General features: G+C 35.7%; 3 protein-coding genes across 5 annotated transcripts in view; all 3 read right to left on the bottom strand.

The window, feature by feature from the left end:
• The window catches only part of LOC125674823 (fructose-bisphosphate aldolase-like), a 12,799-nt gene extending 4,739 nt beyond the window's left edge, over positions 1-8,060 (bottom strand). Inside the window, exons 1-4 of one of the 3 annotated variants that reach the window (XM_048912147.2) lie at positions 8,036-8,060; positions 5,301-5,419; positions 2,368-2,634; positions 381-541 (exon numbers count right to left, since the gene is read on the bottom strand). In XM_048912147.2, coding sequence (XP_048768104.2) covers positions 381-541; positions 2,368-2,634; positions 5,301-5,412 — 540 coding nt within the window. In that variant the 5' untranslated portion in view covers positions 5,413-5,419; positions 8,036-8,060. Of the gene's footprint in view, positions 1-380; positions 542-2,367; positions 2,635-5,300; positions 5,420-5,569; positions 5,710-5,868; positions 6,025-8,035 lie in introns of those variants that run through there. The other 2 variants (XM_048912131.2, XM_048912141.2) reach the window with 2 other exon arrangements.
• A 1,600-nt stretch (positions 8,061-9,660) lies between these two features.
• On the bottom strand, positions 9,661-14,359 carry LOC125674850 (uncharacterized). The gene is made up of 3 exons (XM_048912167.2): positions 13,453-14,359; positions 11,703-11,896; positions 9,661-11,593 (listed from the first exon to the last, which is right to left on the bottom strand). The coding sequence occupies exons 1-3, from the start codon at positions 13,712-13,714 to the stop codon at positions 9,752-9,754; spliced, it is 2,298 nt and encodes a 765-aa protein (XP_048768124.2). The 5' UTR covers positions 13,715-14,359; the 3' UTR covers positions 9,661-9,751.
• A 300-nt stretch (positions 14,360-14,659) lies between these two features.
• LOC125674856 (density-regulated protein homolog) lies at positions 14,660-25,046 on the bottom strand. The gene is made up of 7 exons (XM_056165679.1): positions 24,982-25,046; positions 22,761-22,848; positions 22,103-22,122; positions 21,842-21,935; positions 19,822-19,983; positions 19,382-19,521; positions 14,660-15,338 (listed from the first exon to the last, which is right to left on the bottom strand). The coding sequence occupies exons 2-7, from the start codon at positions 22,846-22,848 to the stop codon at positions 15,294-15,296; spliced, it is 549 nt and encodes a 182-aa protein (XP_056021654.1). The 5' UTR covers positions 24,982-25,046; the 3' UTR covers positions 14,660-15,293.
• Positions 25,047-25,205: the final 159 nt, after the last annotated feature.

The raw sequence follows: 25,205 nt of genomic DNA, 5'->3' as shown, positions 1-25,205 counted from the left end.
TGCTGACATACATAAGGTCGTGAAGCCTTGCAGTTTAAATACCCTAATGTATTTTCATAAAACTAAATTCATTTTTTATATTTACATTCTGCTTTCATCTGTCAGAATTCCCAGCTGTTAAATAGCTGTGCATTTATCAAAAATCATAAGGGCATTGTTCAAAACTGCATCATAATCATGAAGAAATGACTACTATTACAATTTGTAAAGATATCAAATACAAAAACACTAGAAATTTAACACCCCCCCCCCCCCAAACAAAACAAACAACAACAAACTCAGCACATAAACCACATGAAAGTCAAATCTTTATTTCCTATATTCAAAATCATGAAAGAGAAATTAACTGTCCTATCACATTACATGTCTAGTTGCCTCACCTGTTGACAAATGCTGGCGTACCTGGCCAGAACATTGGCATTCTCTAACATAGCCTGGTAAGACGGTGTGTATTGCTGGGTTTTCAACACACATCGCCATTTGGCAAACTGGGCACCATCTTTTTTGTACTGTGCACACCTTTCTGACAACCCATCCAAACCTTCCAAGAAAGATAAAAAGAAAAACCCTGTTTTAAACGCAGTATTAAGTCTTCCCCGGAAGACATGTGTCACCTGCTAGTTCATTCTATATGTAATATATCACGTATAATGTTGAAAAAGTAAATTATTGAAATGGTTTTTGTCACTAAACAGGAAGTTGATAAGCGACAGATTCGAAAATGTCTTACACAATACAGTTGGCCACACTGATGCTCTGTGCCAAATATCAGGGAGTTGCCCCATGTGGTTCTTGAGAAAACTGTGACAGAAATTTTTTTGCTGTAAAAAATTCTAAGTCCCGGCAAACAGGAAGTTGATAAGCAACAGATTCGAAAATGTCTTACACAATACAGTTGGCCACAGTGATGCTCTGTGCCAAATATCAGGGAGTTGCCCCATGTGGTTCTTGAGAAAACTGTGACAGAATTTTGTTTGCTGTAAAATATTCTCAAACTCCCCGTCGAGGCCTCATTACGTCACCTACGAATAGACCTCTCCTATGTGACGCACCACAATATAGATTTGTATATTGTGAGTCCGCGATTATCACGCAGGCAAATAACAATAAAGAAGTTGTTCGCAGTTAAAAAGTTTGAAGATATTGATATTAAGAGCATTAATATAAAAGTATGGATTTTATTTTAAACATAAAATGATCAAAAGATCATTAAAAAGTAGGGAAACTCTGTTCAAATTATTGTGTAAAGTAATGAACTTAGTGTTTACGTTCTTGTTTTGAAAGTTGTTTACGTTTGACGTTATGTTTTTTCGTCATTCTACAGTGACGTCACAGTATACGCGGCCTAAGAAATCGCTATCCCATAATGCCTAAGTGGAAGAGTTTGGTTTGTGAGCAAACGAACTCTGGTGGAAGTTTGAAAAATTCTAAGTCCCGGCAAACAGGAAGTTGATAAGCGACAGATTCGAAAATGTCTTACACAATACAGTTGGCCACACTGATGCTCTGTGCCAAATATCAGGGAGTTGTCCCATGTGGTTCTTGAGAAAACTGTGACAGAAATTTTTTTGCTGTAAAAAATTCTAAGTCCCGGCAAACAGGAAGTTGATAAGCGACAGATTCGAAAATGTCTTACACAATACAGTTGGCCACAGTGATGCTCTGTGCCAAATATCAGGGAGTTGCCCCATGTGGTTCTTGAGAAAACTGTGACAGAATTTTTTTTGCTGTAAAAAATTCTAAGTCCCGGCAAACAGGAAGTTGATAAGCAACAGATTCGAAAATGTCTTACACAATACAGTTGGCCACACTGATGCTCTGTGCCAAATATCAGGGAGTTGCCCCATGTAGTTCTTGAGAAAACTGTGACAGAAATTTTTTTGCTGTAAAAAATTCTAAGTCCCGGCAAACAGGAAGTTGATAAGCGACAGATTCGAAAATGTCTTACACAATACAGTTGGCCACACTGATGCTCTGTGCCAAATATCAGGGAGTTGCCCCATGTGGTTCTTGAGAAAACTGTGACAGAAATTTTTTGTGACGACGACGACAGACGACGACGCAAGACGATGGATAGTGATCCCTATATGTCGCCACTGCGTAACGCAGGCGACACAATAATTTTTTGTGACGACGACGACATCAGACGACGACGAAGGACGACGCAAGACGATGGATAGTGATCCCTATATGTCGCCACTGCGTAACGCAGGTGACACAATTATTAACACAAATGGGTGGTTTTAAACATTTGTTGTGAAAAATAATTTAGAATAAAAAGGCTTCAAAGAGATAAATGTCATTTTCACAATTAGCAATTACTAGTAGTACATCTTATTTATGTTCTTTAAACTTAATTTGCTTTACCTTGTGTAGTGCACTCATTTTCAGTGCCAGCCAGTGGGACAACACCTTTATCCACCTTGATTCCTGGAATTATACCCTTGTCTTGTAGAACTTTTGTAAATGGAACACCATCCTTGGTTTTTTGATAAAATGTTTCATGAAACATGATGACTCCACTGATGTTTTCTGCTATAGCCTTGTCTGTGGTGAACAATAACTCTCTGTAGCGCCTCCTGTTTTCCTCAGAGTTTTCTACATTTATTGGGGCAAATCTCTTTCCAATGGAACCTTAAAAGATAGAGATAAATGTAAAAGTTATGGTTTATCATTTATCAACCTAAACATCATCGTCGGATACCCACGGGTGATCTTGTCTTTTACTCATCACCCGTGGACAAACTCGCCGAAATATCGTCGTAAAATATGCTAATTTGTTGATTATAGATAACCAATCAGAAAGTTGGAACTCTTCAATTTTGAAAATATGTTTATTAGTTTGCTATTTATGCTAAATGTCTTGACGCCTGTCAAAACGTGCAAATTTTGTTTTAAAACAATTAAAGACAAGTTGTACAGGTCACTTACATCAAATACGAGTCAAAAATGTTATTGGAGTACCTTTCTCAAACTGCGAAATGCACCGGTGAGTGGATTTATTTGCAATTGGTGTGTTTACTACGGAAAAGTTTTTGTGTCATTGCCAAACATACATAAGTAACATAAACTTTGATACGTTGATTTGCCTTCGCAACTCAGCAGCAGCCAATCAAATGACCCATGCATATTAATTACATTTGATGATTTTTTGACGATGTTGCCCATGGGTGATGAATAAAAAAACATGATCACCTGTGGATATCTGACGATGTCTAAACTTTGACTTTCTTAACAATCAACTCAAAAATTGTCTTTATCAATAACTTAAAACATTGACTTTATTATTGATCAACCTCAGTCTATTAAAATCAGATCTTTTCTAACCATTACACTGGAGAGGGATATGACAGCATTGCATTTGAGGTCATGATACTGACCCCAGTCTCATGAATAATTCAATTAATATTCAGCCAATAACAATTATAGCTTGACAAAAAATCAAGGACCTATCAGCAACTGAAGCATTTTCGGATTTTAAGTTCACAAAAATGGCATCAATACATGAAAAATTTAAACCAAATACCAGCATTTAAGGAAGATCTTGGATATTACACAACCATTATTGTTATAAAAATATATTTTTCTGTAGTGTTCTAACATTGCTCAATGCTGCCACCATGCTCTTTGATTATTCTCGCATGTTTCTGGGTAATTATTGACATATGTATGATACTGGTAAATACCAAGTATGTTCCGATACAACAGCAAAACTTTCATGTTAGAGAAAACCATCATTTGATTGGTCAAGTGTGAAAGGTGAAATAACATGACCTTAAACTTAATGCTGTCAGATCCTTCTCCAGTGTAACGGTTAGAGAAGATCTGATTTTGATTAGATTGGATCAACCTACACATTGAATTTATAAACAAACTAAACACTGAATTTATAAACAAACTAAACATTGACTTTATCATCAACTGAAACAGTGAGTTTATCAACATCTCAAACATTCACTTTATTATCAACTTAAACACTGAGTTTATCAACATCTCAAACATTCACTTTACTATCAACTTAAACACGGAGTTTATCAACATCTCAAACATTCACTTTATTATCAACTTAAACAGTTTTCAATTCATTTTTAATAAACAATTTATGATATCTATTTAGCATGTGGCACATCATTATCATCATATAATATTTACATTTCATACTGTTTTCTCTGTGATAACACTTTGAAGCTCCAATGTGTATCAATGTTCCCATAACTAACAAATGGATATGTAAATTTCTCACTAGCATGTCAAAAATAGGTCAAGGAGTGGGGACTATGGAGATTAACATGGAATACCATGTGTAGAAATTCAGTTTCTATTAGGCAATATTTCTGCTATATTCATTTTTATTTCAAATACCGGAATAATACATGAAATCAATGATCACTGTCTAGTTTGTTGGGTATATGTGGTGATTAACTACAATGGAAAATATTATATAAATATTGCATGTAGTTGAGGGTAACATTGAAAATTTTCACCCCGAGAAAACCATTGTCAACTGAGGCGTAGCCGAGGTTGACAATGGTTTTTCGAGGGGTGAAAATTTTCAATGTTACCCTCAACTACATGCAATATTTGTTTTATTATACTGAATGTTATATAAACAACAAAGCAGAAAGACTTATGTCTGTTGACATTTGATCAATCACTGTTATGCGATTTTTCGTATATCGATGCAGGTATTCGTGTTTATTACAAACGCTCAAACGACGTCGTCTAACAATTTACGGCGAACTGTACGCGCATAAATTTGACGCATGTGATAATTTTTTATAATATCACCCGTTGTCAAGTACTGTTGCCCGTTGCTAGATACTATCACCCTGGAGGGCGTGCTTTCTGTTCTCAGAGGGTAACAATATGTTTTTTCAAATGCTTCTCGACCAATCAGATTCGAGTATTTTACATGAAAGTATAATAAAATAATTTATGCAAACACCGCTATGCATGAATTACCACATTTTCCATTGTAGTTAATCAACTCAGATACCTGACAAACTACACAGTGATTCCTGAAGAAATTTCCATGCAAGCTCTATCTACGACATAAAAGTGAATGTGTAATAAATGTACTTCAATTCCAATATTGGCTATATAGGAGTTTTGTCACAAAATGATAATCCCCGAAATATTCAGTCATGATACAATCTATAATTTCTTCGATATTCAAAGAAACAATGTAATAAGTATTTCTTAAATGAAAATAAATTCATCAAACTGTTCTTTGAATTTTCATTTTTGTAAAAAAAAAAAAAAAAAAAAGTTCGAGAAAAAAAGTGTTGTTATATCATTACCAGTGGATTCATCAGCAGCAAGAATTCCTTTGCCAGGAGCAACTATGGCATTGGCAATGTTTCTCAATTCTTCCTCCTGTTTAGGAGTGAGGTACTGTGGGAACACTGGCATATTTAATCTGAAAATAAAAATTTGCAATGTCTATTATTATTTAATCACAAGGAAATGTTACGTTCACTTATCATTTTCATACACATATAGATAACATCTATGGTCATTAATAGCACTAAAAATGTATCAACAAGTCAAAATTTGTAAATTCATAAACCAGGAAATCCAAAACAATCCGATGTTTTTCTGGGTCCGCCAAAAAATCTGCAATATATTTAAAGGTTGGGACTTACAACAGGTAATTACATATACAGTATGCGCCTAAAGGGAATTAGCAAAACCCAAGTTCCTTGAAACAACCTTGGCACGCGCATTCAGCATGCAAAGTCGTGAATGTGTCAAGGACGAGACGACCTACCCTCATCTCACAATTTCTAAATATGCAGGAATCACATGGCATTATATTTCGAGATTATTGTTCCTGTACCACCTAATTACTGTTAAAACATCTCTTACCTGTTAACTAATGACCAGAAACAATGCTATATTATAACCGTCACTGTGACGTCCTTCACAATAACAATTTGCTGACCGGCTTACGTCACAAATATACTATCGTAAACTCTTTGCACTTATCGATTGAAAAAGAAAATTTTTCGGAACACCTCGCTGAAAACAATCGGCAATCCTCGGTTGATTCCCCTACGCTCCATACAAATGTTGAGTGCGCGAGACATCCGAGTAGTTCCGAGTGCGCTGAAAATATTATTTAGTGTCGAAAACGGATGAACATTCAATTTCCGAGTAGTTTCCAAAGCAAGTACGCAACTTTTCCCGGATTATTTTTTCTTGTATTAGATATCTAGTGTCAGTGTGATTGTTTCAGTAGATTTTTTGACCGATAAAGTATTTTCTCGTAGCAGAGATAACTTGTATCTGTCCATAAAAACATCCAGTGAAACATTTATCAAGTTTTTCAGCACATTTCCTTGTTTTCCAGATCGAATAGTGTCCCCAAAGAAAATAATCCAATCATTACCAAATAGAATGCTAACTGGCGATAGAGTAGTCCTACATCCTCAGTTCCTCAAAGCGTTTGTGGTTGAATATACAGCCTCAAGTGCAAATTGTCATGATGGGAAAACGAGGCCGATGGAGGTTCTAGATAGTATATTTGGAACTATTAGATCATTGAAAGAGCCATGCTCTCTTCAAAGGGGAGATAATCAAGAAAATACAAAAATTGGGTGGGGGATTTAAAAATGTTCTCAAGAATTACTGACCAGAAAAGTATAAATTAAAGCTTCCTGACATAGTGTAGATTCTAATTGCTCTGATTACAGGGATGTTTTTTTGTTTGTTTGTTTGGTTTTTTTGTTTTTTGTTTTGGTGGATCCTGGGGACTAAATTCGGGATCAAATTTAATACTTAGATATATAATAGGGGGAAAATCTCCAAAACAACAAGGCCATGTTAGTCGTATTGATTTTGGGTCATCCCCGAGTTGTGTAGGTTCATGTTCAGTTAAGTCACAACCCTACAAGGTCAACTTTTGTCATAGGGTTAGAGAGGGTAAATATCTTTCCAAAACAACAAGCCCACAGACATTATTGATCCCCCGAGTTAAAAGTAGCACTAGTTCCAAGGACTACTAAATCTATAATTCCTGTTCTGCCTATCTAAGTCAACAGCAGTATGAAACAAGATGTGCACCTTTTTGTTGTTGTTTTTCAAATTAGATCAGTAACAATAAGACTCCCACTTTTGCATGAATCATAAACTTGGAATTAAATTCTAGGAAGATTAACGTACTTTATAAGGGCTCTGGGGATTACATAGAGACAACATCTCCTAAACGTAAGTGCTTCCAAGAAGAGTTGACTGCGGATGAACGTGACCTTATCAACATTTACCTTGTTCAACAACAGAAAGGTCAGAAGAGTGCTTGGTACAACACAAACGGACTGTGTTGTAATTCTTGGTCCAGATGATGTCCTTCCATCCCAAACAACTTGATTACGAGGGCATTAATTAAATGACCTCCAGAAAGAGAAGACAGCGACAAAAGGATTCATGGCAACTTTGGCAGTACAGGGCGTGATGGACCTTATTAAGGAGCAGGACTGATGGCAGTACCTGTAGGGCGTGATGGACCTTATTAAGGAGCAGGACTGATGGCAGTACCTGTAGGGCGTGATGGACCTTATTAAGGAGCAGGACTGATGACAGTACCTGTAGGACCTTAAGGAGCAGGTAGAGACTAAAGAATTGATGGCGAAATTGGCCCATGAGGTGAAGGTCCTCATGAAGTAGCAGACTGAAACAAAGTCTGATGGCAACTTTGGCCCAAGGGACAAAAGCCCTCAAGGACCCCAGGAAGGAGCAGACCTAAACTAAAGGTTTGATGGCAAGTCTAGTCCACTGAGGAAGTTAAAGTTCTAAAGGAAAAGTAAAAATGGATTCCATTGGAGACCTATCAGAATACTTGACATCAGAAGACATCGATGTGTCAGTGGGTACCGCCCAGGACCCAGAGGAATGGGTTTTTTTCAACAGAAGTTCAGATTCCTGCGACAAGGAGACCACAAATGTTGAACTGGGACTGTGACCAGTTGAGGATTGGATATCTGAGACAGAAGAAATTTGCCACCAATCCTTTAAGCATTTTATGCTTGACACCCACCACTTCTGTCTTTATTTCCCCCGATACCAGTACTGCCTCCTTCACTGATACTCGGTCTACCTCATCTGTCAAAACGTCCAGAAGCAGTGAACCACCAGAACCCTTTACATCGCCATCAACATCGATTGTACTAACAAAAGCAACTTAATCCTCTCCACTCAATCATACATGTACCAATTCTGCTGCATTCCGATCAATGGCAGCCAAGTAATTTCAGGTAGTGTTTTGCTTGACCAATTATGGAGATCGAGAGGCCACAGTATGCGAAAGGACAGCCAAGTGACTGAGATACCTGTAAAGCAGGTTTCCATTCAAGCAGCTGCTGTCTCTGCCTGCTCCAAGTCAAACTTTGGATATATTCTAGCACAATCTTCGCTTTTGGAAGGGGAGATGGTGGGAAGGAACTTTTACGGAAACAGGAAGAGATGTGTGTCATGTCTCCACGAAGACGCCATGCTACTGGGCATGGGGTAGTAGAAGTCTACGGATGTAACGAAGGGAAGGAGGTGGTGAGTGGAATGAACACAGGATTAAGAAGAATGATGAGAGGGAGACTGCATGTTCCATTTATAGCTACAGAGAACAGTGTGCAAAGTGGAGACACACCTTTCCTGGAGAGGGGCGTTCTACAGTGTACAGCGATTATGTTAATGTATATCAAATTATATTGTAATCATAAAGGTGTATTAGCCGATATTATTTTTTTTGTTACTTTAAGTAAGTTTGTTACTTAAATGCATGTAGTGACTATGATAAAGGCTATGCTTGTTTATAAATGTTTGATGAAATGTATAAATTCATTTGGCTGTCAAATCACTCATAAATATTTTGGAGAGAAATATTCATTTGTATGCTTGGTAAGGTACATGCAAATTTATGATGACATTTATGGGGTGTTTTTCAGTGTACATTATTCTTATGTTCTAAATTCAATATATTAAACTATACATGTATACATACATCTTTTCTTCTTCAAAATGTCATTGTCTAGTGCTGCGAACCTTGTGACATCAAGTTTACAGTATACAACTCGATGGTCGTAGTATATATTAATTTAATAAAGCAATATTAAATAGAGAGTTGGACAAATACGGACCCCTGGACACACCAGAGGTGGGATCAGGTGCTTCGGAGTAAGCATCCCTTGTCGACCGTTCACACCCGCCGTGAGTCTGTTAGAATTCTCATGGGCACGAATTGTGCTCCTTTCTTAGCTGACCTGTATTTATATTCTTATGAAGCCAAGTTTATTCAAAAGCTTCTACATGAGAGCTCAACATTTAGATATATAGACGACGTTTTATCTATTAACTATAATCATTTTTACTCATGAAATGTGAAGATAACGAACAGTGATCAATCTCACAACTCCTGTAAGCAATACAGAATAGAGAGTTAGACAAACACGGACCCCTGGACACACCAGAGACAGGGGATGCTTACTCTTCCTAGTCATCTGCTCCCACCTCTGGTATGTTCAGGGGTCCGTGTTTGCCCAACTCTTTCTTTATCTTCACCTTTCAAAGTAAATTGACTGTGTTTCTGTTTATATCATTTTCGAAAGAAAAAAAGTTTGTAACATGCACCGTATAACTGGTAACCAAAATTAGAACTCTAATAACAAGTTATGTTAGCGTTTTATATAACATGTTTCAGACACAGTGATCTGATTGAACAACATTAAGATTCACATTTGATACAAAGTGTGAAAACATTTTAAATACCACTAATAGGATCCTTGTTCTGATCAAGAACTATTCTAGCTTGTTTTTGTCTACACGTTCGCTCCCCATGCCTCTGAAAGCACCTCATCTCCACGTCTCTAGCTAAATCCCACTTCCTCATTTTGACATACGACATTCCAAGCAGTTGGTATGGCCTCCATCGGGAGTCGTTTACTTCCAAACATTTTTCTAATCTCTCGGCGGCTACATCAAATTCTGAAGCAGTGTAAAGCCAGCTCCCTTCGTATTCCAATAATGTTGCATTTTCTCCCGATACCATGGATCTAGACAAGGAGATACTCTTCCTCGCTTCTTTTTCATTGAGACTGCGATATAAAGTCAAAAAACCTTCCGTTGAATATACCGGTTGAAACCCTAACTCGAAGAAAATTGGAGCCCGAATCTTATCACAAATCACATAATTATATTCTGTTCTTCCAAGTAAAACTTTTTTCAAATAAAATTCATTAGTTTTATATATGAAGTCTGAAAAGCGATTCATCATCCGTATATGCTCAGTGATATGAAATTCGTGATGTGAAATCATCAGGAAATTCCTGGTTCTGTATTCATGATATTCGTTATGGATGAGGATGAGCAGAGGTACGTTATGATTAAGAATGGTGTATCCGTACGTCAGATACAAATTACTATCTACAAAAACACCGGTCACGTTGTTACGACCACTGGTAAACTCCAGGCATAAATTAACGTCCCTGGATTCTTTCATTCGAGGGTAGTTCCACGGGTTATCAGTCGATGAGTCGGGTGACGGATAAATACTATAGGAATTGAGAGCGTAAAGTCCCAGAAAGAAAATTAATAAAACTTTAAGCTGTTCTTCTTTAAGAATACTTTGTCTCAAAAGCGCTAAATTCTGATGAAAAGAATAAGCGCAGATGATCAATACCAACACAACAGCATTATGCAAGTGTCTAGTCTCAAGCTGTCTGATCAAGGAGTTGGAAACAAATTGAATTATAGTTAAGAATATAAGAACAATTGTAATGATATTCTCCAAATTCGCTGTTCTTCTAGCAGAGAACCTAACAAAACCAACAGACAGTCCAATTAACGATAAAACTGTAAACAGAGATGAATATAAATCGGAGAACAAAATCTCTACGAGAAATTTCAATGGTTTCTGATCCCCAAACAAAACGGGTGACAAACTGTTCTTCATGTTAAAGTTAAACCATTGATGAGGCGACATGAACATGCTACCATATCTATATAAATCTTCATAACCTCCCACCCAAATAGCCGTGGCGAATCCACCGCTAGCAAACAATGCCATGAAAAGTGCGTCAGTGACCTGGTTAAACTGAATAAATATCAGCGAGTATGTCAGTAAAAGTGAACCCACGAAAACGGTCGTATCAATACGAATGTAACAAGCAATCCCCAGTACGAATCCACATAAAAGATATGTCATTCCTTGACATATTACAGAGAATTTTATTGACGGGGTCTTCTTCTGAATGTGACCGTTTAGTCCTTTCTCGGCGGTTTTATTTGTACTGCTTGTAGTGTTCGATTGGTCTGCGTTCGATTGGTTCTCATTATTAGTGGTACAAGAATTCAACATGGCCTCTGTTGGATTATATCTACGGTCAAGAAAAAATCCAAGTATTGGTGTCAAAGATGCAATCACAAAAGGACTGAGGAAGCTATTGTCTAGCGCATGCGTTCCAAGGACAGAGAGAGGAAGTGAGCATGCGGTGAATATTGAAGCCAGTTGACTCGTCAGAACACATGGATATAGTCTTCTTACTAAATAGTACACAACCAATGGTAAAAATGACGTCACTATCACATGACCAATTCTTGCAATCTGTAAAAAGAACATTCAGCTTTCTGTAGATAAGATAAAATACAAAAGAAAAAACAATTTTTTTCAAGCGTAATTAACGATTTTGTTTATAAATTTTATGCTACAATACCATTAGCGGATGTATCTTCACTGTGAGCAAGTCTGCAATGGCGAACATGAGCATGTAAAGTCTGGGCAGCAGGAACGACCGTAAACTGAACATCCCGGATTGTAATTCCTGCTCCTCCACAGACGATGCATTTGTTGGCGGAGGAAGATAGTCGTAGAAGCGGAACCCATAGCCATGGTACTCGGAGAAGGCAACTGTAGATAAACAAAAGGCAACATTAAACGGGGCGGGTATTTAGCAAACTATAGGAGTTCTACCTCATTGTTATGCGATACTCCACATTAACAACGTGTAATGAAAAAGTGAAGATAACAAACAGGGATCTATCTCATAAATCATGTGTAAAGAATAGAAGTTAATTAAGAGTAATAATGAATAAATGATCTAGCTTAATGTCATGCAAGACTCCAATAAACACCGTGTAATAATGAATAGATCTTATTGTCCTGTATGACTCCATTCTACACTTCGTGATGGCTATCTTTAGGAAGTTTCTTTATGTTATGTTAGAACCCATGCATTTATCACCATGTAATGCCCCGGTAATCCAGATAATAATAGTATATATCTCACTGTAATGTAAGAATCCATTTATCACCATGTAATGCCCCGGTAATCCAGATAATGTTAGAATCCATTTATCACCGTGTAATGCCCCGGTAATCCATATAATGTTAGAATCCATTTATCACCGTGTAATGCCCCGGTAATCCAGATAATGTTAGAATCCATTTATCACCGTGTAATGCCCCGGTAATCCAGATAATACATGTAATAGTATATCTCACTGTAATGCAAGAATCCATTAATCACTGTGTGATAATCCGGCATAGAAATAATCTCATTCTTACATGTACAATGTATGCAAGATAGCAAGTACACAGTGTAACACTATCTATAATAAAAAAAAAGCTATGTTGGTCCAAACTCTTACATGACTTCATGCAGACGCGGATCTAGAAAATTTTCAAAGGTAAAGTCCGACTCAAGATAGAATTTTTTCACTCCAAGAGTGATTGCAGATCCAAAAATGACCCTTTTTTGTTAAAAAAAAAATCAACTGGAAGGTGGGGGTACAATCCCTGTAATCCCCCCCCCCCCCCCAATAGATGCAGCACCACTGAGTCTGTCGAATCGAGAGCTCCAGCGTGGTTCTACACGTTCTATATGCAAATATAAATGTACGCATACAAAATGTCATAACATATACAAAGTGTGCATAGAAGATCATCAGTTTGAGGACCAAGAAACATTTAAAGTATAGCATAGCAGAGTACATTAGCCTAAGACTTAGAATTAGCTCTCTTTACATGGTACATAGTAACGCCAGCCTTATAAATGGATAGTCTACTTAATATTGACTTGATGAATATAAAAATAGGTTCCTTTTCTTTAAATCGATTTTGGTAAAAGTCTCCAACAATCTATAAAATCGACCAGAATTTCTCCATGGTGCACATCGATTGGAAATTGTTTTGAAAATAGTCAATTCTGACGGGTGAATTGACCAACTTAAAGGGGTTTAAATACATATAACCTTGAATTATCTAAGATAAAGCTTCTCGTTTTCATCGTGTTTGACCAACTGGAAATATGGAGCCCTTGTCATTTTCAGACTATTAGTGTAAGCTATATAATGGTCATTCATTCATATAATTCACGCAGACTGACACGATACTACCGGGTATACTTTTACACCGTGAACAGGTACATGTACTTCGTGATTAGACCCCCTCCCCCTTTCTCTTACCTTCTATTGTCTGATATATTTCGTCTGGGTGTAGGATCCACAAACTGCGAGGCTGACTAATGTAGTACATTCTGACACACACAGTCAGTACAAACACCACCCAATGGGTCCATCTTGGCAGGAAGTTATCTAAACCACAGTCGCACACCCCTGCCCGAGGGGCGTTTCTGTTAGGACCAAGCCCATTTCCGACTGGTCTCGCCACACCGTTTCCTTTCTGGACTTCCGATAATTTATACACCATCTGCTTTCTGTTCCTCATGGTTCCGTTTTATACAGTGAATTTCTATCCCAATTCGTACAGTATTAATCCGAGACTCGAGTAAATACAAGGTTCCTAGTATTTTGCAATGTTGTTCAAACAGTAGCGTTGGTTATGGATTTTTGCGGTCATAAATACAACAATTCCTATCTTCTTATACCCTATATCAACAGCCACTATTAACCTTTTCTCTTTAGACCCTTTCACAACAATAGTTTCGCTCCACCAACTCGGCGGGTTTCAAGTTAATTGATCCAAACGTAGATTAAATAGTGGAGTAATACGATCGCATTTTTTCTTCCCTATTATTATAAAATGATACAATACGCAGTCTCTGAGCGTCTTCCAAGAAAATCACAGGGTGCAAAGAAGCCTAGACCCGGCCCAGAATTCCATTCGTTTTAAATGCACACAACACACTACAATGTCAATCCATTATTGGCGTATAGATTTTGTTACTTTAAAAATACATCCAACGATTGAATTGAAAACCCATTGAAATTTGTATCAGTACTTTGGTTATAAAATATTCATATTTGAAATTCGAAAACATGAAAAGCAGCCACAATCAATGATCAAACAATAGTTACATTGTTAGAGAACATGACAATGGAACAGAAATCTAATGTCATCTTTAATTTTTTTTTTTTAGTTATGACCAACGATTTCTATCATCTGCTGTCCGTTGGAATAGTTTCATTTAAAAGACATCAATTATACATTCCATTTAAACCTCCAATTGCAGATATATATATATATATATTTTACTATCATTAAGCAGGTGGTACTAAACGATCGTGCCCCTTCACCTTCTTCAATATTCAATACGGGGTTACCACACACAGATTGTGGAAACGAGAAAATCCGCGAGTTTTATTTTGCTAAATTTAGACCTTTTAAAAAGATTCCTGTCATATATTAATGTATAGATAATAAAGCAGTAAATAGTGTGTGGATGTTTTTTTTATAGACAAAACTGTATCAACATCAAATGTTGGACTGACTGAATAATGACAAAACCATTATACCGCTACAGCTGAATAAAAATCATACAAAAGTCGACCTAAAAATCACCCCGGGAGAGGCGATATCATCAAAAACAAACATCATCAAAAGCAACCTCACTCTCTGTAGAAAAGAATTACAATTACTTTTAAATAAATCATCCAGATGTTTAAAATTTTTTCATGATTCAAGTAACCTCAAACAAGTACTAGAAATCACCCACACCATATAATTTCAGTATATCTATTTTCTGTACTTGTGTACATATAGTGGGTCAAAAATGCAGAATTATCTGCATGAAAAGTACCATTTCACAATGATCTTTCAAAACATACACCTAAATCAAAATCTATAATATTTTCAAGGATAGTCAGCAGAGAAAAACCATTTGTGCAATTCGGAACACATTTTGGGTTGTGAACTTGGGTTGTAAACTTTGAATAGAGTTTTGATTTCCATCCCACGCTCAGTTCCGAATATTTCTTTTTTTTCAGAATTCATAAATGTTGGAAAATTCACATATAAGCACAGGCACAGATGAGATATAACAAGTCGTCCTAAATTATGCACATTCCTATTTTTTCATCTCTCCAACATCATCTATGTCATCCTCGTCAATCTGAAATAAAATAATTAATAATCGTGGTCAAGGTTATGCCAATCTATCCCTAATACAATGTATACACACATTTCAAAGGTGACTTCAAAATTAGGTAACCAAAAAAAAAAAAAAAAAAAAAAAACAACAAACAAACAAAAAACCACACAACTGAAGTTTTCTGGCTAATTTCAAATTTATGTTGCCAACGAAAAAAAAAAAAAAAATATCACCATATGTATATATGAATCGGAAAATGTACATTTTGTTTCATTTGCAAAATTCCGTAAAAATTAAAAAAGTGAGAAATTATGCATGCAGTAATTGATTTCATGAAGTGTTGATTTACAGTAAAGGTACTGGTGCTGTTTGTTTAGCAGTATTTTAGGTTGTTTTTTATTTTGTTAACAAAACTGAAACCTTAATGACTGTCTGATGCTTAAAGTTGCTATGGACAACTGATTCAAGGATGCACAACTACAGTCTCTGAATCATTCTACTTTCCCATTCGCTCACCATGCGTTCACGGAGCATTCATTGTTCGCTCACCATGCGTTCACGGAGCGTTCATTGTTCGCTCACCATGCGTTCACGGAGCGTTCATTGTTCGCTCACCATGCGTTCACGGAGCGTTCATTGTTCGCTCACCATGCGCTCACGGAGCGTTCATTGTTCGCTCACCATGCATTCACGGAGCGTTCATTGTTCGCTCATCGTGCCCTCACTTTTCGATCAGCGTTCAGTCTTTTGTTTCTGCTTAGTCATTCGGAACTTCAAAATGAAAGGATGACCTTTTAAACGAGGACAATATGGACGAGTGCACACTTTCATATTACATCAGATTATTAAAAAATCGACTAAAACTCTTAAATGAATTGATATGTATATCTGATCAATTACAACATCGAGAAAATAATTCTAAAACAAAAATAAAGAATCCATGATAAATTTTTGCAATTGGAAATACAAAATGTATAGTTTTTGTTGTTGTTTTTCTTTCTATATCGCTTTACCGAATTAAATATACGTATGATTTCGTTGCAGACGTCCTGAAAATTATTTCCACAACGAAGCATAGGCCTACACGTGTATCAGCTAAGTCTACACTTACATCGACTTAAATAATTCTCGATCGAATCAAAATTTGGAATATATATATATATATAATATATATATATATTTCTTCACTAGCTGCAGATCTGTAGCTCTCTGGGAAAATATTGGGACAGACTAGAGTCTCTGCAGATCTGTAGCTCTCTGGGAAAATAATGGGACAGACCAGTCTTTGCAGATCTGTAGCTGTCTGGGAAAATATTTGGACAGACTAGAGTCTCTGCAGATCTGTAGCTCTCTGGGAAAATAATGGGACAGACCAGTCTTTGCAGATCTGTAGCTGTCTGGGAAAATATCGGGACAGACCAGAGTCTCTGCAGATCTGTAGCTCTCTGGGAAAATATTGGGACAGACCAGAGTCTCTGTAGATTTGTAGCTCTCTGGGAAAATATTGGGACAAACCAGAGAGGTTGTCTGTCCCAAAACTTTCTAAGAGCTACAGATTTGCAGCTATTTCTTCACCATGAAAACAACTTGTCGAATTGAAACTTAAATTTTACTTTAAAAATTATTTTCGGCAACTTGAGAAGAGACCCAGCTTGGTGAGTGTGAATATCGACATTTAGTTATGTTAATAGTGTTAGAAGATTAGTACAAACCATATTATATTCTTACAGAACATTACTTTTTTGTTTGATTAAAAAATGTGCCGGTAATGTCAAACTGATTTGATAAGTAATCCTAATTATTTTCACCCCTCCATTTGTACAAACATCGTGGAGAAATGTATTTATTGCTTTCGCCGAATTTGACACATTTGTAGCATTTGTCTCTTAATACTAAAATAGAAATGTTTTCCCATTTTTCCAACTTCATACTGGCCTCAGTGAATCAAGTCTTTAACCATTCTACATGTGATACAGTACATATACAATATGTAAAATATTTTCATCTATATCAAAGCATCTTCACTAGCCAAGGACTTACGATCCGCTCTGCTTCAAGCAAAGTGGATCATAAACCCTTGGCTAGGGAAGATAATATCAAAGATACACAAATATTACATGATCTAAATCCGGTTACACGAATATCTCTGATCGCTATAGTTGTGATATAGTGATTGACACAAAACCTAATTCATTTATACTGTTTTTAGTCTTTTGTCACCATTGACATGGGAACCGTCTCTTGTTTGTTTATGATCTATCTTGGTCCCTTTGAATGCCATTTGGTGAGCGAATGGAGCGCATTACAGTCAATTTGTGTTTTCTTTGGTTAGTTTGTGCTTTCTTTGGTTAGTTTGTGTTTTGTTTGTGTTTTCTTTGGTTAGTTTGTGTTTTCTTTGGTTAGTTTGTGTTTTCTTTGGTTAGTTTGTGTTTTGTTTGTGTTTTCTTTGGTTAGTTTGTGTTTTCTTTGGTTAGTTTGTGTTTTCTTTGGTTAGTTTGTGTTATGCAGTTTATTTGTGTTTTGTTCCATTTGTGCATGTTTGTGTGTACATGCATATGTATTTCATTCAATTTGTGTTTGTTGGTATTTGTGTTTTGTTCTGTTTGTGTTTGATTCAGATTGTAAGTCATTCATTTTGTTTGTATTTTATTCAGATTGTTTGTGTGCATTTGAATTTTGTTCAGTTTGTAATTTGTTCAGTTTATATTATGCACAATTGTATTTGTTAGCATCTATTTCTGTTTTGACAGTTTGTGTGTATTTGTGTTTTTTTTTTTAGTTATTGGATATGCGTGTTTTGTTCAGTTTATTTTTAGTTTAGTTTATTTGTGTCAGATTATGGAGGGAGATAAGGGAATTGGGTAATAGGATAGATTAAAGAAGTGGAAACTCTAAAGTCGAAATATTTTGATTAATAATGTTCTGTATTACTTAATAGCTAGCAATATCTGATTCTTTGAAAAATCTATTGACAATGCTATAATCTGACTAAATGATGATTATGCATTTTAGAAAATAGGTTCCAAAGCACTGAAGTCTATCTATAGGATGAGCTCTTGCTCCATATTTTGTCAAGTGTGGCATTCCATGTTTATCAAAACGATTTTAATTACTGGTAACAAAAATATAGCCCATATATAATATGGACAGAGAGAAAGCCTACATTATCATCCATCTCTTCCATGAAATTATTAGAAGTCTGTTTATTTGTGAGCCACTTACACATTACCACACACGTGAAATTGAAATCTTAAGTTAAAGAGACACTACAGCTCATTTTCCACATTTTAATCAAGTGTTTTTTAAAGCCTGTATTGATAAAATAATGAAATTCATATCGATACTGACAATTTTAAACAATTTGACTGCATCAATTTGCTCTCAACTGTGTTTTGAAGATCATCCGAGATTCAAAGCTTTCTTAATACAGACTTGGACTTTTAAATGTATATTTACATCGCATGATTCTGAATGTCTCCTAGCTCTCGGTTTTCCGACCGTCATACATGTACTGATCCCAACGTAAATTTTAGTTCATGTATGAGTTTTTCTCATTCTATTTTAATTATTTTCTTGCAGAATCTGTCAAAATTCTGGGTCTATCCACTACACTTTCTCTCTGGACAACATGCTGCAGTGTTTACTGTTTATGCACATGTGTCTGAAGATCGAAAGGGGGAGACTCAATGTTTTATATATAAGCCATCAAAAAGTATTAATTTTTGCATTAAAATGAAAATTTTCAACTTTAGATACATGTAAGTGTTATTTTCGCATAGTTCATACATTCAACTATGCAACAAAAATTGAAAAATCTCTGGGAAAATTGTCATTGCATGCTTTTTGCACAAAAATGAGCTGTGATTTGATCATATTTCATTGTATAAATATACAAAGGGATTAGTTACAAGTTCTAGCAACTTAGAAAACCTCTCCCGATGAGCTGTAGTGTCTCTTTTAAAAGTATTGAGGGATCAGTTGATAGTAATCAAAAGGTATAGTTTCTGAACATGCTGTTTAATTCTGAGTCTTCTGGATCCCAGGATATCTTAAACTCAGATTACCTGTGGCCACTTTTCTGGTAAGAATTCAAACAGATCATCTGAAACGTCCCCCTGTATGACGATTTCATCATCCCCGGTTACTGATGACCCACACGAGAATTTTGACGAGAACACTTTACTGGCTTCCTTCAAATCAATATCTGAAAATGCATAGCATTTCATAACATGCAGATTGAACAAACTGAATTTGTATCAGTACTCTATATATAATAAATCAATATAATTTTTTTCCAGACTTATCTTGAGAACTGAGGTAAGAAAATCTCTTGCAGTACAACTAGTTTCCATCACATATAAAGAACAAATAATGAAACCGAGTGTATACATCATTTACCATGTTTCCAGCCTTATAACGACATCTCGCTAGCCAATTGTCTGATTCGCTTACTCTCTCGGACACTTGGCTAGCGAAGATGTATAACCACAGTTACATCACTTACCATATGTTCCTAAACCTATAACCACAGTTATATGCTTCTTCTTGCCCCTTTTGGCTGTTCCCAGTCTAATGCCTTTAGGCTCTGATTTCTTCTTTGTTTTTATCTGTCCCTTTCCACCTCGCTTCTGTCGTTTCTTATCTGTGTCTCCATCTCCTTCTTCTTCTGTATGAGAAAATTAACATCTACAGAGTTATCTTTCTTTTCTCCTTATAATCCAGTACTCTTTCCCTCTAGAATTTTATGAACTGACACAATTTTTACCTACATTTACACACAAATGAATCCCCTATTATACATATACATCATTACCTCTGTCAAGGAGATTTTTTTAATATAGAAAAAAAAGATTGCTACGCAAAGCTATTTGTCCCATAACCGCCACAAAAAAGTTCCATAACTCCTGTAATATTTGTAGAATCAAAATTGTAGTGGAATATAATCAACTACATATTGAATTGTGACTACCAATCCTGCAAAAATTTAAACAAAATCTGTACAGCGGTTTCTGAGGAGTTCCGTCCAAAGTGTTCCTATAGTGTAACATGTACAAATTCAACAAAGTCCCGTAACTCCTGTAACATTTGTAGAATTAAAATGGTGGCCCAATATGATCAACTACATATGGTGACTATCAATCCTACAAAATTTAAACAAAATCTATTGAGCGGTTTCTGAGGAGTTGCGTCCATAAAGTGTTCCTATAGTGTAGCATGTACAAATTCAACAAAGTCCCATAACTCCTGTAAAATTTGTCAAATGAAAATGGTGGCGCAATATGGTGACTAACAATCCCACAAAATTTGAACAAAATCGGTTGAGCAGTTTCAGAGGAGTTGCGTCCACAACGTCAAGTGGGACGGATGGATGCACGGTATTTCTATGTCCCCTTCTGTGTTGTGATGGGGGACAATTACACAAAATGTAATGCATGGATTTAAACATTAATCATTATCACTTAAAATCAATGTCTCAGGACTAGCAAAGTGAATAAAATTTGAGATTGATCCAGTAGGTGGATCCAGGACTTTTAAGGGTCCAGTATAATATGCTTTAAATTTGTAGTCTCCAAATGCCTAATGTTCCATTCAATGTAACCAAAGAGCACACCAGAAACTATCATTATAATAAATAATAAATTCTTTCATTTAGACAAGGTAGCACAATTAGATTCAAATGACTAGTTTACATCGTGGTCTTGTATAAAACATCTTATTTTGTACAAGTTCTTTTTAATTACAGGACTAATCTAGATGACTGATAATAAGAGTACCGCCAAAAGTGCATGATATGCCCATGAAAAGCTAATATAGGGTGTTTTTCTTACACAGTGATTTGTAGAACTTGGTTTCAAGTAGTATCAGCAATCATCAGGGTGTGATATACTTTCTCTGCATCATAAAAACAGACAAATCATGTACTCTCTATGTAATATTTTCACTTGGCATAAGATGTATGTGTACCAAGTTTGATGGTCCTAGCCCCAATGGTTCGGTCTGTATCGGACTATCCTGTTACTACAACCTTGACCGTTGTCCTTGAGAAACAATAGGCATCCTCCACTTAGCATAAAATGTATGTGTACCAAGTTTAACGGTCCTCACCCCAACAGTTCGGTCTGTATTTTGCCTACAAGGTTTTCCTACTAAATGATACTGTGACCTTGCCCTTTGACCTTGAAAAACAATAGTCATCTTCCTCTCACTATGCTGATCAAATGTACAAAGTTGCAATATCCTGGAGCTTACAATTCGGATTGTATCCTACCTACAAGGTTTTCCTACTGTGATACTGCGACCTTGACCTTTGACTTCTAACCTAAAAAACAATAGCCATCTTCCTCTCATCATGGTGATGAAATGTACCAAGTTGCAATATCCTGGAGCTTACAGTTCGGTCTGTATCCTGCCCACAAGGTCCGGACAGACGGATAGAGCCAAACCATAATACATCCTGTCTTGGACGGGCGTATAAAAATGATATTAGCGTATATTTACGTTTGAGTAGTCTCATGAAATCTCACCTGGTTTATCACTCATTAATTTGCTGAATTCATCTGGTAGATTTTTCTCAAGCCATCTCTTGCATTTTTCATAATTTGGGTAATATTCACAATACTGAAAAAGACGAGAATTAAAATGTTACTGCAGTAAAGAAAAATTTAATAAAGAATAGTTTTCAACATCATTTATGCATAATGTTACACAAACTAATTTTTTTTTTTTTGTATTTCATGTATTATGATTCCAAACACAATTTAACACACAAGGATTTTTTAACATACCTCTAAAGGCATGGAGCATTCTGAAAAATAATTGAAACATACAGCTGGGCATCAATCTAATTTATAAATACACGATAGTGATTAATGGCAATTATGAAAATGTATAAATTGTCTCAAGTGACTTTATCTCATATACACTGTAAGATGTCGGAGTAAAAAATTAATCCACTGATTTTTTAAAGAGATGCATTCAATGTAATTCAAAAAACAATTTTCAACAAACACTTAATTTCATGTGATGTGGAGCAATATTCCTGTAGCAACAAAAGGGAAACTTAAAAACCGAATGTTTATGAAGTCATTCCCTGGGGGTCTTACGACAAGACATAACAGAAACTCAGTTTAAACGATACAAAGAGTGATGAAAAAGCCAAATAGAAAAATCAAATTGCATAAATTAAAATTAACAAAATGAAGACTGGAGAGGTACATCACAAGGGTATACATGAAATCATTAAAGAATAGTTAGTTAGCTACATGTGTTGAATTGATAGTTTGAATTTCCAATAAATTTAGAAAGAAAACTGGAAATTGAATGTAAACATCTATGAATATATTGGGATTGCATTATGAAAAAAGAAATCCCAGTTGTAAAAACATCTGAGGTATAAACTATATTGACATTTGCATATACCCAAATTTTTAGAATAAGCCATACCTCCACAGTATGCAACTTTCATTGGGTATGTTACATCTGGCTTTGGTCCTTCAATTTCAAAAAAGTCCCTCTCTTGAACCTCTGCCATCTGAAAAAGTTAATGTACACAAATCCATATAATTTTTTTTCCTAAGAATAACAGAATATTATATGCTATGTAACAAAAAACATGTGTTTGTGAAACACTATGCTCCTGTGCAGGACCACATTCAAAATTGGAATATTTCACCTTTGCCTTTATCATCCACATAGCTTTGCCCCTTAAATTCACCAGATATAAAGATTTTATCTTGTGTAGTTCAAAAGTTATTATAAAAGCTGGACTTGAATACAGATAATGAGACACACAGAACAAAAATAGTGCCTCCAATGAAACAAAGAGTTAGACACTGACAATATGTCTCCAATGAGACGGAGATAGACAAACCGTGCCTCTGATCTCAGGGCATAAAAATTCAACTCAAATCTTCAGCAAGGTCTATGGGGTCTGAAATGAATACTATGTTTGCCTGTTGGAGTGTTCAGTATTAGACATATAACAAACATCTACAATAATTGTGTGTATCATCAATGTTATATAGACCAAATGTTTTCTGAAGAAAAAAAAACATTTCAACCACAATATATGAACTGTCACTGTGGGTGATCTCTTGTGCTTAACTTATCCACAATTCCTGTTAAACACTTTAATTCACTTTACATGAGTTTTTTATGCGACAGCCTAATCCAGTCTCCTTAATCACTGGTGTGTTGTAAAATCAACCAAACTAGAACCCTGGACCTCTGCCAATCCATGCATATGCTCTACTGAGCTACCAGGCACGCTTACCCAAACCATAAGTACAAAAGTACTATAAAAAAATTTGGGTTGCAGCAAAATGGATAGGTTGGTTGATCATAATTATTTTGGAAAGGCTGGGGGAGGCTTACAAACACAAATGCATTTAAAACAGCTGGATTTGGCTGACTGAGTGGATATGGTCAAGATTAGGAATAAATCTGATTTTGTTATAATACTACATTATTGTTAATAAGTATGATATCTTCAAATTGCATCCAAATTTGAGATCAGTCTGGTTTAAGTGGATTTTTTTTTTTCAAAAAGAGGATTTGTAAATGCTTGAGTTTCTGATAATCTATTTCATATATGTTTATTTTTAAGATTGTGGCATATTTCAATGACCAGAGGCATTCGAAAGGAGTGTTAAGATTTAATAAAGTTGTTGCAAGTTGCTTGGAAAGAAAACCCTGGTGTCAATGGAAAAATCTTTTTCTTTTTTAATACAGAGAATAAACAAGAATTTTCAGAAGTGAACAGAGGTTGCATATTTATGGAGAAGAGATATGTCTCTGACTAGGGAATCGTGTTACTTTCTTGCCATATATGTTGAATCATGTACGGTTGGTCTGATCAGGTTGGGAACATTTCCCCTATAGCGAGATATTCTCGCAAAAACGCGATTATCCCTCTCTACTGAAAATAAATATATCCCGTACAACCAAGAAAAACACCCTTGGAGTACATCTCTTCCTGTTTCAAGTGAAAAGAAGAAAAAGTACGAAAATGTCTGATACTTCTGCAAATATATCAATCAAAACAAAAACATTCATGATGTGCATTGGATTTCAGAATCCTTCCCTCTTACGTAGCAACATTCATATGAAATTTCTTGTGTTGCCAATTTTATAGAGACAATTCGCATAATGCAGAGTTTGTGTCGCACTTATTCAGCATTGCATGGAGTTCGCCATTATTTTCAATTAAAGACACCAAAAACACCAGTTTATGGTAATGTTTACTTTCTCACTAAAGAGTGGTAATCGCGTTTTAGCGAGGAGATATCGCTATAGGGGAAGTGTTCCCAACCAGCTAATATCAGAATATTTAGCTGCAAAAATCTACTGACTAGGCCCACATAAATCAAATGGTATGTGTGCATGTATTGCTGCTTCCGCCGTGAAATAAAAAAACTTCCACTAAGTGCAGTTACGGAATTATAACAAGGGACAGTTATTCAGCAAGTTTCACCTGTCATTTCAAGATTTCATCTATGGACATAGTTTCGTAGAGGAAATTCGAATGTATTAATAAATCGCAATGATAACATTTCTCCCGAAACTAATCATAAAAAAGATATATATGATAAAAATGTAAAAGTCTACAATCAGTTAAAAATATAAATTAGATCCTAAACATGATAATTAACACTCTTTCACATACCGCATACGGTTGAAAATGTATTTTCAAAGAAAAGTTACGAGGTGTTCCGAAAAACACATAGATGTTAATTTGTACTAGATCTATGTATATTTGTACTATTTATCTTTATTCATTAAAAGATGTTTTAACGTATATTTAACCAGGAGAAAATTATCAAAGATTAGAAAATTTTAATGATCTGTTGTAATCTTGTGAATATCATACGATTGCTAAAATTATCAGAA

Source organism: Ostrea edulis, chromosome 1 (genome assembly GCF_947568905.1).
Source record: "Ostrea edulis chromosome 1, xbOstEdul1.1, whole genome shotgun sequence".
Taxonomy (NCBI): domain Eukaryota; kingdom Metazoa; phylum Mollusca; class Bivalvia; order Ostreida; family Ostreidae; genus Ostrea; species Ostrea edulis.
The sequence above is the reverse complement of the archived record's forward strand: the minus strand, read 5'-3'. Positions and strand labels throughout refer to the sequence as shown.

Bases quoted from the DNA above. Each gene is read 5' to 3' on its own strand.
- LOC125674850 (XM_048912167.2), bottom strand. From the start codon at position 13,714: ATGAGGAACAGAAAGCAGATGGTGTATAAATTATCGGAAGTCCAGAAA. The intron at 11,897-13,452 runs GTAAGAGAAAGG...GTTTATCTACAG, and splicing joins AATATATCAGACAATAGAAG to TTGCCTTCTCCGAGTACCAT. The intron at 11,594-11,702 runs GTATTGTAGCAT...TTCTTTTTACAG, and splicing joins TGAAGATACATCCGCTAATG to ATTGCAAGAATTGGTCATGT.
- LOC125674856 (XM_056165679.1), bottom strand. From the start codon at position 22,848: ATGGCAGAGGTTCAAGAGAGGGACTTTTTTGAAATTGAAGGACCAAAG. The intron at 22,123-22,760 runs GTATGGCTTATT...ATTATTTTTCAG, and splicing joins GAAAGTTGCATACTGTGGAG to AATGCTCCATGCCTTTAGAG. The intron at 19,984-21,841 runs GTGAGATTTCAT...TTTCTCATACAG, and splicing joins ATTAATGAGTGATAAACCAG to AAGAAGAAGGAGATGGAGAC.